At 34.5% G+C, this 16686-nt stretch overlaps 3 protein-coding genes and 1 long non-coding RNA gene across 9 annotated transcripts; all 4 read left to right on the forward strand.

Moving 5' to 3' along the window:
• The first annotated feature begins 1612 nt into the window (after window positions 1–1612).
• On the forward strand, window positions 1613–5136 carry LOC104721520 (homeobox protein ATH1-like). 6 transcript variants are annotated; one of them, XM_087473788.1, is made up of 8 exons: window positions 1839–1951; window positions 2152–2207; window positions 2299–2413; window positions 2588–2781; window positions 3130–4004; window positions 4075–4418; window positions 4516–4576; window positions 4812–5136. In XM_087473788.1, exons 5-8 carry the CDS (start codon window positions 3147–3149, stop codon window positions 4977–4979), a joined length of 1431 nt encoding a protein of 476 aa, XP_087329914.1. In that variant the 5' UTR covers window positions 1839–1951; window positions 2152–2207; window positions 2299–2413; window positions 2588–2781; window positions 3130–3146; the 3' UTR covers window positions 4980–5136. The 6 variants fall into 6 exon arrangements, with proteins under 6 accessions (XP_010437824.1, XP_087329914.1, XP_010437823.1 ...); XM_019232592.2 differs by having other exon boundaries at window positions 1843–1962; window positions 2330–2413; XM_087473789.1 differs by having other exon boundaries at window positions 1891–1951; window positions 2330–2413.
• A 371-nt stretch (window positions 5137–5507) lies between these two features.
• LOC104721521 (uncharacterized) lies at window positions 5508–9300 on the forward strand. The gene is made up of 12 exons (XM_087473790.1): window positions 5508–5817; window positions 6009–6164; window positions 6250–6543; window positions 6625–6738; window positions 6992–7065; window positions 7224–7275; window positions 7433–7516; window positions 7604–7650; window positions 7774–7873; window positions 7959–8150; window positions 8374–8987; window positions 9077–9300. The coding sequence occupies exons 1-11, from the start codon at window positions 5563–5565 to the stop codon at window positions 8554–8556; spliced, it is 1551 nt and encodes a 516-aa protein (XP_087329916.1). The 5' UTR covers window positions 5508–5562; the 3' UTR covers window positions 8557–8987; window positions 9077–9300.
• A 1346-nt stretch (window positions 9301–10646) lies between these two features.
• On the forward strand, window positions 10647–11926 carry LOC104721522 (uncharacterized). The gene is made up of 3 exons (XR_757035.2): window positions 10647–10913; window positions 11043–11249; window positions 11634–11926. It is a non-coding gene; the product is annotated as an uncharacterized LOC104721522 (long non-coding RNA).
• A 323-nt stretch (window positions 11927–12249) lies between these two features.
• Window positions 12250–14002, forward strand: LOC104721523 (uncharacterized). Its single transcript, XM_010439524.3, has 3 exons — window positions 12250–12702; window positions 13206–13364; window positions 13458–14002. Exons 1-3 carry the CDS (start codon window positions 12433–12435, stop codon window positions 13812–13814), a joined length of 786 nt encoding a protein of 261 aa, XP_010437826.1. The 5' UTR covers window positions 12250–12432; the 3' UTR covers window positions 13815–14002.
• Window positions 14003–16686: the final 2684 nt, after the last annotated feature.

A 16686-nucleotide genomic window follows, 5' to 3' on the forward strand; every position in this document is an offset into this window, starting at 1 on the left:
CTGAAGATGTTACGTTTCTTTCGGTCATGTTATTTCGAGTTTACCCGATGAAAACGAATCCTTGTGTTGAACATATGTGATTTTTAGATTTTGTTGATAGATTGATCCCGGCCCATAACAAAATTCAAAGGAAAAAAAAAACAATTTTGATGGTTTTGGATCTACTTCAGACTTCTGAGTGAGAGAGCTAGGTCATGCGTATCCCGTCGTCGTGAGTGCTTAAGATTGGTTAGTGTTGAAATAAGGTGTCTCTTAGAGTCGAATCACTCTAATTATACACACTTTTTGTCGTAAGATTTGATTTATAGTAGTAAAAGTTAATGTAAGTTGATTAACGCCCTCGTGTTCTATATTTTTCAAGTCCCAAAACATAATCATTATTCTTTTTTTTTGTCGGTACATAATCATTATTCTTAAGTCGATGAACTTGTATTACTATAAGCAAAGCATAAAGTTAAATAAGAATATAGGATAATTTGAAACATACAAATAGTTAAGCTAGGTGACTTCGAAAAGTATACGACTTCAGATTAAAACTGTTCTAAGTCTATATATGGTGATTAGTCATTTGCTGGTGCTTGAGTCGATAAGCTCCATGTAGAAAGCCTTACAAGTCCTTGTTTGGACTATTAGACCAAAAAAACAAAGTAACTTTTTATTTTGCCTAGGACCCAAAAGTTATGAGCACGGGTCTAATAGTCTAACATTAGTATCTGTTATTGATTATGATCGTAGGCGTCATACAAAGCATTCCAGCATCAGTAGTCGGTAGGACAGTTCCTACTTCCAAGTGTTGTTAATATTATTCTGCTATTAAATTTTAAACTCTTGATTATTATAGAATTTTAAACAGCCAATGATAACTATATAAATATACTGGTATCAGATAAATAATTATCGATTATATTTTAAAAAATGGTGACGAACAACGGAACAAGTATATAATTATTTGTCCTTAACGAACCACAATAACTGTGTCTCCAAATCAATATCCCATTTTGGTTAGAGTGGGCATACAAGATACTTGTCCTTTACCTTGTTTTGTCTCATTGTTAAAGGCAAGTACCATTAACAAAATACCCGTTTTTAACAAACTAAGTATACATATCTAATATTTAGTAGGGTTACATAGAAAATGTATCTAGATATTATTGGTTTTTGCCTTAAGCCCACTCTGATACTTAAATTTGCTTTGTTATTTACCATCTCGTCGGGGGACATGCTAGCTGGAACATCTCTGCCAGAGCTTTATCCTCAAGTTAAAACATTAGATTTTGGGTCTTCTCCTTTTGGTTGTAAATACAGCCATCCTTTTAAAAAAAAAAAATAAGGAGAGCATAATTTCTCAGGTATGCATATCTATTATAGTCTACGAGTAAATAGAGTTCAGTTCATCATCATTAGCCATGATAATAAGACGTAACATATAACGACACATTGAACCAAAAGAGAGAGAAGAAAAAAAAAAGATTTGATAAGAAAGGAACAATCAAAGAAAAGGCCAAACAAATTGATTGATATTTTTTGTAAAGCTTACGTAAAACTTTATATATAAAAAAAAAAAAAAAAAACGTAAATGGATATAAGATTTGATCGCACAACACAAAGACACGAGTGGTGAGAAAAGAAAGAAGAAAAAGAAAGAACCCAAATGGATCACACATCTCATCAATTCTCCTTAAATGGCTAAAAAAGATCTCACCCCTTCTTTACTTTTTTTCCCTCTTTCTGATTTGTGATAATTGAAACCAGCACAAGAAGACAACCCTATTTTCTTATCATATAATTTTTTTTTTTAAATCAAATATATATAATGTACTTTTTTAAATTTTATTTTTGTCTATGCACATATACATGCATATATATAAAGACATGTAAATAGTAAAATGTAGGGTCTCTTCCCAAATTTAAAGCCTGCAACAGAAATGAGTGCACTTCTCTGTAGTAAACAGTAACACATCGGTCTTCTTCATCTCTTTGGATTTCTTTTTTGGATTTGGATTCGGTTTCAGCCATATATTTTTTTCTTTTTATTTCTTGAGATAAAAAAATACATGAGCTTCATCTCTTTCTTTATGAACAACGTTTTAAATAAATGTAATTCTAAGAATACAAGTTATAGTATAAGATTTCTTTCTTTTTTTTTTTTAGGTCGGAAGATCTAAAAGATATGAAAATGGATTCGTGTCATAAACAGAGGGAGCTCCGTACGTGTCTTGGCCCTCCTTCTTTTCAACTTCTTTCTTCAATTTTTAAATAATTTAATATATATATATTTTTTTGGTTTTGTTTGTTTAGTGATAAAATGTTGCCTATATGTTTGGTCTAGTGCTCTGAGTCTTTTAGTGAGGCAGATGATGATGATGAAGATTCTGGGTTTCTTCTTCTTCTTCTTCATGAAACTGTAATAAAAGTAAGTAAGATGTAAATCAAAAGTTTTTTTTGTATTATTTGCGTTCTCATGCAAAAGAGATTAATCAGAGAGACCCACTTTTCTCTTTTTCAGTTTTGGTTGCATCATTTGTTTTTTTACCCTTTAACTTATATATATTATTGTTGATTTTTTCTCCTTTTTGGTTCTCTTTAGGAGCATATAGTGAACCTGCGGAATGAAAGAAAGTACACTGTTCTTTCACTGAGAAAGAAGAGAAATAAAACACTTTCTTCTTCCTCAGTTTTTAACACACATTTTGGAAATTTTGATGTAATAACAATTCTGTTTGGAACGTTTTGTTGTCTGAGATCTTCCCAAGGGTTCTATCAGAAGAAGAAGGATAAAAGGCAAGTTCAACACTTTTATGTTCTTCGGACATTTGTAGTAATCTAAAGCTTTCTTTTTTACCTTATTACTACTACTAGTTCACTGTTTTTCACAGGTATATTATTATTGGTCTGTGTATCATTGCGCCTAGTTTACTGCTTTCATTAACTCATGCTTCCGTTTCACATTATTATTAACCTATTAGATATTTTTTTTAATGAATTATTTAATGACATAGTAATGTTCTCTGTCTCTTGCAGCATTTTTACATTTAGTACTATTCTCTCCAAAGATTTGGTTTCTCAGATCTTCTGAAAACACTGTTGTCTGAGTCTTTATTAAATATACTTGTCTTCTTGTTAACGCAGTTTCATTGAAACCCCAAATGGACAACGACAACGCTTTTAGTTCTCTGAATAATGTCATGGCCAACCAAAACCCTCTTCTCATGGATTTTATACCTTCAAGAGAAGATTCAACTTCATTTTCATCAATGCTTCCATGGAACTCCATCAGATCAGATCCTCTACAAATGGGTGGCTTTGATATCTTCAATTCTATGCTGACTAACAAATACTTGTCATCATCTTCTTCACGATCTTTTGATGTTCAAGAAAACCGCAATGTCGAAAGCTTTGAGGTCATGGCACCTCCTCCTCCTCCTCCTCATCCTCAACTTCATCATTTGGATCATTTAAGACCTTATGATGATGCCTCAAACAACATGTGGGGTTTTGAAGGAAATAGTGAGTTTCAGACATACACAAGTGTTGTTGGTCCAAGTGAACCAATGATGTCTACATTTGGTGAAGAAGATTTCCCGTTTCTGATTTCGAATAAAAGAAACAGTGAGCTTTCGTTGAGTCTTGCCACAGATGTTTCTGATGAATGCTCGGAGATAAGTCTTTGTGCTGCTACTAGATTAGCCTCAGAGCAAGCTTCTTGCAGCAGCAAAGACATCTCTAATAATGTTGTCACTCAAAGTTTCTCTCAACTTATATGTGGTTCAAAGTACCTTCACTCTGTTCAAGAAATACTATCTCACTTCGCCACATACTCGCTCGATTATTCATCTCGAGGAGCCGAGTCAGGAGCTGCTAATTCAGCCTTTACCTCACGTTTTGAGAATCTAACTGAGTTTCTTGATGATGATTCTAATAACTCGGAGGCAGGTTTGGGATCTACATATCAAAGAAGAGCATTAGAAGCACAGAAAACACAGCTCCTTGATCTTCTACAAATGGTATTATATATTCACATTTGTAAATCACTTAAGAAATGTTTTTGATTTGAGTTGATGTGTTCTTCTTCAGGTGGATGATAGATATAGCCATTGCGTAGACGAGATTCATACGGTTGTATCAGCGTTCCACGCTGCAACCGAGTTAGATCCGCAGTTACACACACGGTTTGCCCTCCAAACCATCTCTTACCTATACAAGAGCCTGAGAGAGAGAATCTGCAAGAAGATACTCGCCATGGGATCTGTACTGGAAAGAGGCAAGGACAAGTCTCAAGAAAACTCTATCTTCCACCAGCATTGCCTTCTTCAGCAGCTGAAACGAAAGAACCATCAGATTTGGAGACCGCAGAGAGGTTTGCCTGAGAAATCAGTCTCGGTTCTACGGACTTGGATGTTCCAAAACTTCCTTCACCCGTAACTATCCTTACTCTTACTTAACCCTACTTCTTATGTAGACATTGTGTTAACTCGATTTTTAAAAGTAAAGTTAATTATGTTTTATTGATTGCAGTTACCCAAAAGATTCGGAGAAACATCTTCTAGCTATACGAAGTGGCTTGACAAGAAGTCAGGTAACGTCTCATCTTTGTTTCTTATGGACTTACTAGTGTCTTAAAAACTGGTATGGGTTGAGATTAAGGCTAGGAAAATCTCAAACTTGTCTCTTGAACTTCAAATGAGACTAGATTATTTATTCTTGAATTCACAATAATGTTACTAAAGTCCTAGGATTGTAGTTGCACACATGGTTTGTTACTCAAGTCAAAGTGGGCAAAGAAATAAGTCTTTTGTTGTGTGTGATTTAAGGTATCAAACTGGTTTATAAATGCGCGGGTTAGGCTATGGAAACCGATGATAGAAGAGATGTATGCTGAAATGAACAAGAGGAAGCTCAATAACAGTCACCTTCAACCAAACGGAGCAACTCTTCGAATGCCAAAGTCTGTTATGATGAGCCAAGCAATGCACAAATAAGTCAACAATTGTGTTAGGCAATTTGCTACTACTATATATGATTGCCCAAAATCTATAGCAGTTACTACTATCATTACTTATGTTATAATTGTATATACAACTTTTATTATGTTGTGTTTTAAACTTTTTAATCAATAACTCATCACCATTTTTCCTTTTTGGATTAATCGTTATCATCCTCTTATGAAGCTCATCATTATGAAAAAAGAACTATGCAACCAATGGAGATATTATTCATATTAACTTTTTTTCTTTCTATAAAGTATTCATAAAAACTGCAAATACAACAAACATTAAAAAAAATTGAAAAACTAAGTAAAACTTAAAAAAAAAAAAACTCATCATTTGAAAATTAAGCATACACATTTTACATATGGAAACAAACAAATGGACTGAAATAGAGAGACTAATAACAATATCACGTAGCAAATGGCGTCGTATTATGGTTTGACTGGTGTCGTCCTTGGTCAACTAACAAAAACGCAGCGTTTTCGTCTCGTACGGACACACACCTCTCAATTAGAAAGTATAGTGTCACACTGAAGGAAAGAAAGTGTAAAGACGGTACCTTTGACGACGGCGAATGGAAGACAACGGAGCGGCCATGACCGGAGGTATAGCGTCTCGAGACACGGCGAAACCTAGCGAGGACATACTCATCTGCGTCGATGTCGATGTGGAATCGACGGTGGAGATGAAGACCACAGATGCTAACGGTAGGCCTCTGAACAGGCTAGAGTGCGTCAAGCTAGCCATTACTCGCTTCATTCACGACAAGCTCGACACGAATCCCAATCATCGTTTTGCTTTCGCTACCCTCTCCAAGTCAGCCGCTTGGGTAATAATACTTTCTCCCCCGAGCTCTCTTTTATGTTAGGTTGCTTTTGCTTTTTGAGTATGCATGGTCCTTAGATGACAAATTTGGTGGAATTTGTGATGTTCATTGGAAAGGTGTTTCTTTTGTGTTGAGAGAATCATATAGCTTCACTAGTGACTGCTAAAGTTTAGGTTTTTTTTTATATGTTTCAGCTTAAAAAGGAATTCACCAGTGATGCTGAATCTGCTGTTGCTTCTTTAAGAGAAATGTCAGCTACTAAATCCTCTGGTCCAGCGTATCTCACTCTTCTGTTCCAGGAAGCTGCTCAGCAAGCCAAAACTTCCAAAGCAAACCAAAGTTTGAGAGTGGTAAGTTTTGTTTTGTGCAATAACTATCTCCTCTAGCCACAGCCTGGAGTTTCACTGATTGATTTCGTGTATGTATGCTCTTCAGATTCTCATATACTGCAGGTCATCCGTGATACCAACACACGATTGGCCAGTAAACCAGAAGCTTTTCACATTGGATGTTTTGTACCTACACGACAGGCCGGGTCCTGATAACTCTCCTCACGATGTGTATGACTCTCTTGTTGATGCTATAAAGCGTGTTTCGAAGCATGAAGGTTACATCTTTGGGAGCGGTCATGGGCTTTCGCAGTCTGTTTTCAAGCGTATGTCAACGCTGTTATCACATCCTTCTCAAAGATGTGCTCAAGCTGATCTCCTCAAGCCCCCTGCAAAGAAGGTAACTGCGGTTAAGGTGTCAATTGCTTGTATGTCTTTCCTCTTGTTGTGCTGTTACAGATATTCTTTAATTTTGTTTCAGCCAGCTGTTTCCTGTGATAAGCCAGCCTCAGATTTAAAAAGAGCAGCGAAGGAACCGTTAGAAAAAACTACAACTACAAACACAAAGAGAATACACAGCCTAGGCAATGCGAAAGTATGTTTTTGTTCTTTTCACGTATTTTAACTGTTGCTCATATAAAATACTAGGAAACACCATGGTTTACCAATTGCGAATTGCAGTAATAACTATTCATGGTTTTGAGCTTCTTATTCTCTTCATATCGGAGATATAATTTTCTTGAACATCTATTGTTTTATCTTTTAGTTTTATCCATACTAGTTTCATTTGCTCTGGACGAGTTAAACAAAAAAAATTGTAGACTCATGCTTAATCACTTCCTTGACAGGCATCTGATGGCAAAAACTATGGTGAAAATTTAGTTGGGTCGAGGGTCAAAATCTGGTGGCCTTTGGATAACGCGTCAGCACTTTTTATTTTCTTCTTTAATATACTGCTTTGATTTATTTATTCTTTCTGTGCTGTGTATGATCCTTTAATAGCTGAATCTGGACTAGCACCTCGGATGTTTGCATTTCTGTTGACTAAGCCTGTAAATGAGTATTGGATGTTTACCACAGGTATTATGAAGCTGTGGTCAGTACATATTATTCTGCTAAAGGGATACATCGGGTAAAGCCAATTATATCAGTCTCCTACATAACTATTTCGTTGGTTGTTGGTGAATCATTAGCCTACTCCTAAGTGATACACATTTGTTTCATGTGATCTAGGTCATTGCTAGTATCTTATATTTGTTATAACCTGCTGCTGCTATGTTTGTTTTCAGGTTCGTTATGTTGATGGAGATGAAGAAATCTTGAATATGAGAACTGAAAAGTGGTATTTTGTGAATAAATCAAGATTGTTAAAGGTGGGGAATTTATATCTCTCATCTCTGGGTTTTCTGTTTTGTTTCATTCTCCAGATTGTTTTAAGATTCCACATTTTCTGTCAGCAGGATAAAGAAGCTAACCAAACGAGATGTAATGAAGAAGCCTCCACAATGTAAGTATTACTTCTCCAGTTCCGGTGTTTTTGTGTCGGTGGAATCTAGATATGAACTGTTGTTATGACATAAACTCGCTGTTCTTGTGATGATGCTGGAATAGTTAATGTTTCTTCATGCAGGCCCCAGAAGAAGAAAGCTAAGACAAGCAAGGAACAGTCAACTAATCAGCAATCGAAGATGCTTTCACCGTTTCCACCTATCGTTAAAAAGGATGATAAGGTCATACATGGATAGGTTACCATTTTTATTCAGCAACCAAGCAACCAATCTCTTTTGTTTAAGTCTTTTCACTTATTGTCTTCAGGTTCCCCAAATATCACAGAGGCAGGCAAAACAAGTTCTCAGTAGCTGTGCTGGCCAGCTCAAAAAGTATCTGACAGAAGCGGTGAAATCGTCGAGCGTCTCCTTGGATAAGCACAGTGATATAGTGGATTCAATGTGTGAAGGGGCACTTGATGCTTTGAAGCAAAAAGAAGTTGTTTCTAATATAAAAGAAGTAAGCTCTCTCACCTGTACTGTATCAAACTATCTATTCTTGTTTGTAGAAATTATACTTGCGTCATGTGACTCACACGAGTGAAGGTGATTTTTGAGTACCTATGCTTCCTGAAATCAGCATTATAACACTGAATTCGAAATGTGTAAAAGAAGATGAATGTCTTCCTCGCTTATGTTGGAAGTAGATTGTTAACTGTAAACATATTTTCACCTATGAGCAGGAACAACAGAAAGCAGCAGAAGTTTCTACCCACGAGTTAAATTGTGTACCTGAGAGGAACCTGGAGCATTCATTGAGTTTTTGTGCTCATGATTCATCTGTCAATGCAGCTATTTCTTCTATGATGAGAATGGACATAAGGCTGGGTCCCCGCGACGTGAAACAGTGGCTATTGGAGGAGTAACGACTCAAGAAAGGGAAATCCTTAGGATGGTTCAACAACCAGTGACTGAAGAAGAGGTTCTTGCAGATACTGAGACTCAGACACACAAGCGAGCTCGAGTTGAAAGCTCCAGCCTTCATAAAGCTGTTGGGGAGATGGATAAGAAAGCTACAGAAGGAGAACCCTCTTGCCGTTCTCACAAATCTAGTGCTGAGCGTGCAGAAGTGCATCCCAAGAAAATCACTCAATCTTGCTGCGTCACACAACAGCTGGCTAAGGTGAAACAGAGCATTAAAGACACTATAGCCATTTTGTAAGACAGTTTCGCTCCGAGCTGGAGACAAAGGAACAGAGCATTGTAGACACACTAAGCATTGTACGACAGTTCCGTTCTGAGATGGAGAAAAAGGAAGACGATCTTGAAGATTCACTCCTGGAAATTGACGTGTTAGGTTTGTGATCTGAACGCACGCTAGTTCTTTTTAGTGTGTATTATTTTGATTCTAGGTCTCTGATAATGTGATGTTGTTGTAATAAATAGGGAGAAGATATTGGAAATCAACAAAATCCTCAGCTGAAGATCATCATCATGAAGTGGACCTCAAACTATCCTTTTTTGTTTTGGTATCCTAAACGACGATGGAGTTAAGTAGTTGACCAGAGAGAGGTCTTTTTTTTGTATAGCGTTATCTCTCATCCTCCAAGTCTAAAAACAGTTGATTTTGGGATTTTTAAGGCAAAAGATGAAAGTAGGGCTGGGCAAAATAACTGATAACCAAATAACCAATCAAACCGAACTGAAGTTTCTCAAATAGTCAAACGGTTAGTAAAATGCTAAATCTAAACTAACCGAAACCAAACTGAACCGACAATTAAATGGTTAACCGAAATATTCGAAAACCTAGAAAGTACTAAAATAAACTGAATATTATGCAAAACTATAAAATAAACTTAAAATATTAATTATTTCTAGATTCAAAACAATTAAATACTTTAAATAATCAATATATTTAAATGTTATTATTTTGAATTTACAAAGTTAAATACTATTTTGTAAAATCAAATCAATATTTTTCCCCCTTTTCATATTTTTGTTATTGTATTCTTGGTTAATTTCAGTTATAATCAGTTATTTTTGGTTATATTAGTTTTATTTGGTTAATTTCAATATAATTTATATTAGTTATGATTACCTATTCAACTAAACGAACTGAAACCGAATCAAACCAAACCAAAATATCCAAATAATTATTATATTAATATATCCAAATTAAACAAACCAAATACAATCGAACCAAAACCGAATGTCCAGGCGGAAAATAAACAATAGCATCCAAAGATCGTTGGTTCTTTTAGGAACCACTTTTGATGAGTTAACAAAATTCGTAGGAGCCCAATTGTTGCAGCCAAAGACTTCACATCGATTGAACCAAAAGAAAGCACCAATAAAGTGATTAATCTCAATTAAGTTATTAGTTAAGGATTCTTTTTATCCTAAGTGATCAAAAAAAGTTCAAAACGTTGGATTAGCGTTCATAATTAAACTAACGAAAAAATAAAATTGGTTACTAACGAAAATATAATGATAATCCATAATCAAACTATTTGTATTAAATGAATGCAATATTGTACAGTAGATAAGGCTCGCATTCATATGAAGGTAAAAACCAATAAATAAATTGATAATAATTTAAGTATAAATAATGATTATTTGTACATTTTAATGATTTTTAAAAACATATTTAAAATTTACTATATCTATTTTTAATATAATTTAACAATTTGTACCATCATAATAAAACATATTTTAATTTTTAAATACTTTATTTTAAATGGATTTTAGCTACAAAATTATATTAAACACAATCTATGCATCTTAGTCTATATCATAATAAGAATTGGAATATATGACAATAAACAAAAAGTAATTATTAAACAAAAGGAAAACCACTAATTTTTTTATAAAACCAACATTTGCTAATATATATATATATATATATATATATATATATATATATATATATCGTTGTCCTAAGTAATAATTTAGGTCATGTAAAAAAAAATAAAAAAATAGATATGCATAATACGTTAACATATGCGTTGAATTACCTAAACATATACATATATATATATGGATTAGCTTGGAGATAAAAAAAAAAAAATTGTTGGTCGATTGTTTTTTTTGTTCTTCCTCTCCCTCTCTCTCGAAATTGCGAATTGACAATCAAAGGAGATAGAATCGGAGAAGATTTGGGTTGGATTAGATTGAATCGGAGGAGATTGAAACGACCACGTCTCACTGTTCTTTCTCTTCCTCTCTCTCTCTCTCTCTCTCTCTCTCTCTCTCTCTCTAAACGCAAATCTCTGGGTTCTCACAAGTGAGTTTGATTGATCTCATCTATGTGTTTGTGGAAATGCCTCAATGAGTGATTTTTTTTTTTTAGTGTCTTTTGTCTTTGGTTTATATAGAGGTTGATTGATGGCTTCTGGGTTTGGAAATGTTACAGGTAAAGGCAAGAGATTTTATGAAGACAGATGGTTGCGGCAAAAGAGAACAAGTTTCTGACAGTGGCACCTTTCGTGTGCGTGAAGTGATGATCTGAAGTTCCGGGAAGCAGGAAGAGGTTGCATTGTGTTTGATGCCTTTGCTCACAATGATGTCACGGTGGTGTTCAGACAGAATGTGGTGACTCAACAATACCATTATAAGAAAGGTAATAGTCGTCATTACATTGTGATCATTGGTAGCAATAGGAATCGTAGGTTGAAGATTTAGGTAGATGGGAAATCTGTGGTAGATGAGGAAGCTTATGATCTCTGTCGTTGTTCTTTGGAGTTTGAGAGTTACTGGTTTAGTATCTATGATGGGTTGATTAGCATTGGTAAAGGTCGGTATTCGTTTCAGAACCTGATAGATTGGATCTACTGTTGGTGAAGTGATTATTAGACGCCATGGTCTAAATAATAACAATATCCACTTAACATCGGTGTCATGTAGTCATAGCTTGCCAAAGTAATGAAAACGGATAGTATACAGATTGACCATTTGGTTGTATCCACCGACGGGTGAATCTTGTTTTGTTTGATCATGAATACAGGTGACCTTCATGCCATATGTGATGAAGAAGGGTCGAGGGAGACACTCCAAGAGAAAGAAGCATTAAGCCCGGTTGTTAAAGCTCTTGTTAACCCCGACGGAGCAATGAGAGACATTCGCGAAGGTGAGAATCTCTTTTTGGGTAGCAGTTCTGATGTACATGTACATAGTGGTTCTCAGTTTTTGTTTATTCTCAATGAACATCCAGATGTTTACAAATGGGATGAGTGAAAGCCATTCATCAACGATTCTCTCATTTTAATTTCAAAAAACTATATTTTAAAAAATAAGAAACTCAAAATTATATCTCATATTGGGGAAGATAACTTTAATTAGGAGATTAGTGGTTCTTATTTTTAATACAGTATATAATATATTCATTAAAAATTCAAACAGTACATAAGAGGCTCAAAACTAAAACCCCAAATGGGGACGCTCTTAGTTGTTATATAGAGATGAATTTTTATAATTTTTTTTCTTTTAAGACATTTTCTTATAATTATTTTTATACTTACTAAGAATTGTTAAAACTAAATTTTTTATTTTCTATATAGCAAAATCTCTAATCATTAAAATTGACACATGTAACGATCGTATCAGTTACAAACTTTGAAAATCTATATTAGTAGATAACTGATATTAAAAAAACAAAATCCATCAAATTAAGAACCACAATACGACGTCGGATATTAGTTTGAGTCTATTGCCGAAACGCATCGTTTTAACATCTCGGACGAACAAAATAACAAAAAAAACGACAAGGAGAGAAATTTCAAAGAAGATCGACGACGGCGAAGGGGATGGAGGAAGACAGAGTGGGCGCCGTGACCGGAGGTGTAGCGAGTCGATACGCGCTGAAACAGGGGCGTATAAAAAACGAAGACATACTGATATGTATAGACGTAGATGCGGAATCGATGGCGGAGATGAAGACGACGGGAACAAATGGTAGGCCTTTGATTAGGATGGAATGCGTCAAGCAAGCCGTTATCCTCTTCATCCACAATAAGCTCTCCATCAATCCTGATCATCGCTTTGCTTTCGCTACTCTCTCCAAATCAGCCGCTTGGGTATATCTTTCTCTCTCTCCGATTCTATTTGTATGTGAGATTGATTCAATTCAATGTCGTCGCCTCTTCAATCAATTTTGGGGGGTTTCTCTTGATTTTTGTGTATTCTCCTCAAAGTTTGAATTTTTAGCTGAGAAATTTGGAATCTTGACTTTGCTTGTGAGTTTCTCTGTTCTTCTTCCTAGAGGATGTAACTGAATTGTTTGGTCTGCTTGATTTTGTTTCCCTTTTGTTGCTTTTGTTGGTTTAAACAGAGGCCTTCATTTCTCACTTCTCAGAAGCAGATAGTATTTTGCGACAGTGGGAACATTTTTTTGAGTGTTGCATCATAATTCATTTTGTTCTTTGATGGTTTTTTCCACTTGAGATTGGTGTTCTTTGTACTATTTGTACCCTCTAGATGTGTTAAGAGAATCGCATTTGATGCTCCACTAGTGGATGTTGTTTGGTCTGTCTTTTCGTTTTCATTTGATTTGAACGTTTGAGGTCTTTTATGTTTCCAGCTTAAAAAGGATTTCACCAGCAATGCTGAATCTGCTGTTGCTTCCTTAAGAGGATTGTCACCTAATAAAACCTCTAGTCGAGCGGATCTCACACTTCTCTTCCGGGCTGCGGCTCAGGAAGCCAAAATTTCCAGAGCACAAAATCGAATTTTCAGGGTGGTAAGTTTTTATGCTTCGCAAATACAATGTTTCCTCTAGCCACAGACTGAAAAAAAAAACCTCTTTTACTGACTCTGTTACGTTCTTCTGCAGATTCTCATATACTGCAGGTCATCAATGAGACCAACCCATGGTTGGCCCTTAAACCAGAAGCTCTTCACATTGGATGTTATGTATCTGCATGACAAGCCAAGTCCTGATAATTGTCCTCAAGATGTGTATGACTCTCTCGTCGATGCTGTAGAACATGTTTCAGAGTATGAAGGTTACATCTTTGAGAGTGGTCAAGGGCTTGCACGGTCTGTTTTCAAGCCCATGTCAATGTTGTTATCTCATCCTCAACAAAGATGTGCTCAAGATGATCTTGACATCCCCAGGTCTCTTGCAAAGAAGGTGCCTGTGACTGAGGCGACAAATGCTGTAGATCATCACAATGGGAACAATATTTAGATCATAAGCTAATGAAAACACTGTTACTCAAAAACAGTGACAACTTGTATCTTGTATCTTTTTGGTTATGATATGGTTGTAAGTTTCGCATGTGGAAAAATAATTACTCAAAAACTAGTGACAACTTGTTCTAAATCCATCAAGTAAGAAACTCAAATGTCCAAATGAATATAAATGATTTTCTTATTTTTGACAGACCTCAACTCAAGTCCTTAAGGGCTTTAATCAAATGTGTTGCAAGCTATCTTATTATAAAAGAATATATATATACACCAAGGTGATGACTTATATGTCTAATAGCTTCTAAATAATCGAATTATGTGAACCAACTCTTATCTTTTATCCCGATAAGCATATCAGCAAACTCTTCATATGAATAAAATACATAGATGATACACAGAGTACAATACGTCATTTTGTGCCGGATCGGCCGACTAAATAATTATTTTCATATGATTTATTTTGTCGCAGTTAATTGTTTCATACATGATTGTACATATTATATGGGATATCTTAGTTTATGGGAATGTGTGGCTGTGAGAACGAGAAGCTAAGAAATTTTAAAAATCGTTTTGAATATTGCAAAGTCAACACATTAATCAAGTTGTTTGAAAACAAATGTATTTTTTTTCTTTAAAACAATAATCTTATTGTTAATTTTGCCATCTCATGTCAGTAGACAGTATGACATACAATTTTAAATTTGATTAGGGAGTATAACAGCCGTAAATTAATGTGTGTGATCTAGGTTTGGCCAAAAAGACATTTATGTGCGAGTGATATGGTTGCCACTTGCCACCGAATTTAAGCAAAGTGGCTGTCATATTTTCCATAGGCATGGTTATCACTACTGATGTTTGTATTAGTGTATCTATACTTCGATGTTGAGCTTTTAATCATTTTCATTTTTGGTCTTTAATTTGATAATCAGTTTTTTTTCTTTGTCGTCACTCGTCACTTAAAAATATCATGAGAGATATTTAATTTAATTCTATTATGATGAATGGATAATATTTAGTGATTTAAATGTGATGTTTTTAATTATTAGATAGATGTTATATTGAAGAGATCGTGATTTCAAGGTTTTGAAAGAAAAAAAAACAAAAACAAAAAACTCTTCACGTTGACGTTATTACCAAATTATGAAAACAAATACATGCAACAATTTCGCCTTCTCTTGAGTTTACCTTATATCTAAAGCAATAATCATTATTTTATTCTCTGTATTATTACTTAACGGACCATATCAGTATGTCACCATGACTTTAGAATAATCTATAAATATATGTTTTAAAACATAAAATAAAAAAGAATGTTCTCATGCATGTGACTTGTGGGTTTAAGATGACGATGACTCAGATGGTTTGTCATTTTTGTAGGCCTTTGGGTAGTCAAGTTTACTGTTTCATTTTTATGTGATGCATACAAAGAAGACGTCTAAGAAGTCGCTTTGAAAGCAAGGCTCGTTCAACTTGAAGATATAATCTAACGTGTATCTACCGAAATGGTATATGAGGCCAAGCTAAGACAGAAGCTTAAAAGCTGAATATATATGTGGTGCAATTTGGAGTAACTTTGTTGCTAGCTTTGAGAAGCTACATGCAAAGGTGTACTCACGTATCACCTTTAAGTAAGTGGCTGTTGACATATCAATAGTTCAATACGATATCGATAGGCCACTGAAATTTAATTAAGTAACTGCTGAAAATTAAAATTTCCCATAGGCTTCTTGTTAATGATATGTAGATTAGAAATTCTAATCAATTTTCCATTTTTTTATATTAAGATATCAACGTCCAATTTGATAATTTTTTTATAAAGTTGCAAATATAAGTTGACATTTCGTGTTTTGAAATGTGATATATCTAATTATTGGATGAACATTTATATTGATGAGACCGTCATTGCCTGATCTTCAATGTTTCTTTGGGATTTTGAATAACTATAATATCAAACGACGGATATAATATATTTCATCAAAAATACATTCCCTTATCCAGAAGAAAATTCTTCACGTTGCACGTTACGAAATTATGTAAACAAATGCATCCAATGAGTGGATCCTTACAGCCCCCCCGAAGCAACATTTTTGTTGGCATCTTATGTCTTCCGTCTTACTGTATTACTATTAGCTAATGAACCAGGTCATGATCAGGACTTTGAGATAACCTAAAAATATATCAAAACATAAAAATAGAAATTAAAGAATGTTGCCATGCATATGGCTTGTGGGTTTAGGATGACGATGCCAACATGTACGGCATTCGTTATCTCGCCAGCGCTCTTTTGTACGGCCTAACTTTAATAGAATATGAAAAACAACGAATTTTAATAACGTTTGACTAAATTATTAAATTCGGAATCCGTTTTATGCAAGATTGGAATCCTACAAGATGACACATCATGTGCCTTTCTAATTGAGTAGCGGGGTAGTCTATGAGAATAAAACAAAATTTTAAATTAATGTCTATTCGTTTGTAAATTTGACTTTAAATCTCACGAACATAAAAATTTACTAGACGTTATATATACTGTATTAATCTTACCAAAAAAAATCCAAAGTTCCATATATATATAGTTGGTAAATTAGTTCACAATCTAATTTATGGAAACAAACTTAAAATACCAGTAAATTGCTTTCAAAATAACGTATAGTTAAAATTAAAGATATATATATATATATATAATATATTGTATTTCTGAATAAGTGACCAACTAGGTCATTAATGTATAAAAGAAGTATAAAACATTATTGATAAAAAGGATGTGAGAGTTGACCCGGTTGTATCGTTTGATATGTCCAAAAGGTCAGGAGAAGCTGGCCTAATTAGAAATTTACAAATACATACGTCACTTTTGTTTTTTTAATACT

Source organism: Camelina sativa, chromosome 11 (assembly GCF_030686135.1).
Source record: "Camelina sativa cultivar CO46 ecotype springtype chromosome 11, ASM3068613v1".
NCBI lineage: Eukaryota > Viridiplantae > Streptophyta > Magnoliopsida > Brassicales > Brassicaceae > Camelina > Camelina sativa.

Excerpts from the sequence above, each read along its gene's own strand:
- LOC104721520 (XM_010439522.3), top strand. The coding sequence starts at position 3,147 with ATGGACAACGACAACGCTTTTAGTTCTCTGAATAATGTCATGGCCAAC. Across the intron at positions 4,005-4,074 it reads TCCTTGATCTTCTACAAATG|GTGGATGATAGATATAGCCA; the intron begins GTATTATATATT and ends GTTCTTCTTCAG. Across the intron at positions 4,419-4,515 it reads TTCCAAAACTTCCTTCACCC|TTACCCAAAAGATTCGGAGA; the intron begins GTAACTATCCTT and ends TATTGATTGCAG.
- LOC104721521 (XM_087473790.1), top strand. The coding sequence starts at position 5,563 with ATGGAAGACAACGGAGCGGCCATGACCGGAGGTATAGCGTCTCGAGAC. Across the intron at positions 7,276-7,432 it reads CTGCTAAAGGGATACATCGG|GTTCGTTATGTTGATGGAGA; the intron begins GTAAAGCCAATT and ends GTTTGTTTTCAG. Across the intron at positions 7,651-7,773 it reads AATGAAGAAGCCTCCACAAT|GCCCCAGAAGAAGAAAGCTA; the intron begins GTAAGTATTACT and ends TTCTTCATGCAG.
- LOC104721523 (XM_010439524.3), top strand. The coding sequence starts at position 12,433 with ATGGAGGAAGACAGAGTGGGCGCCGTGACCGGAGGTGTAGCGAGTCGA. Across the intron at positions 12,703-13,205 it reads TCTCCAAATCAGCCGCTTGG|CTTAAAAAGGATTTCACCAG; the intron begins GTATATCTTTCT and ends TTATGTTTCCAG. Across the intron at positions 13,365-13,457 it reads AAAATCGAATTTTCAGGGTG|ATTCTCATATACTGCAGGTC; the intron begins GTAAGTTTTTAT and ends GTTCTTCTGCAG.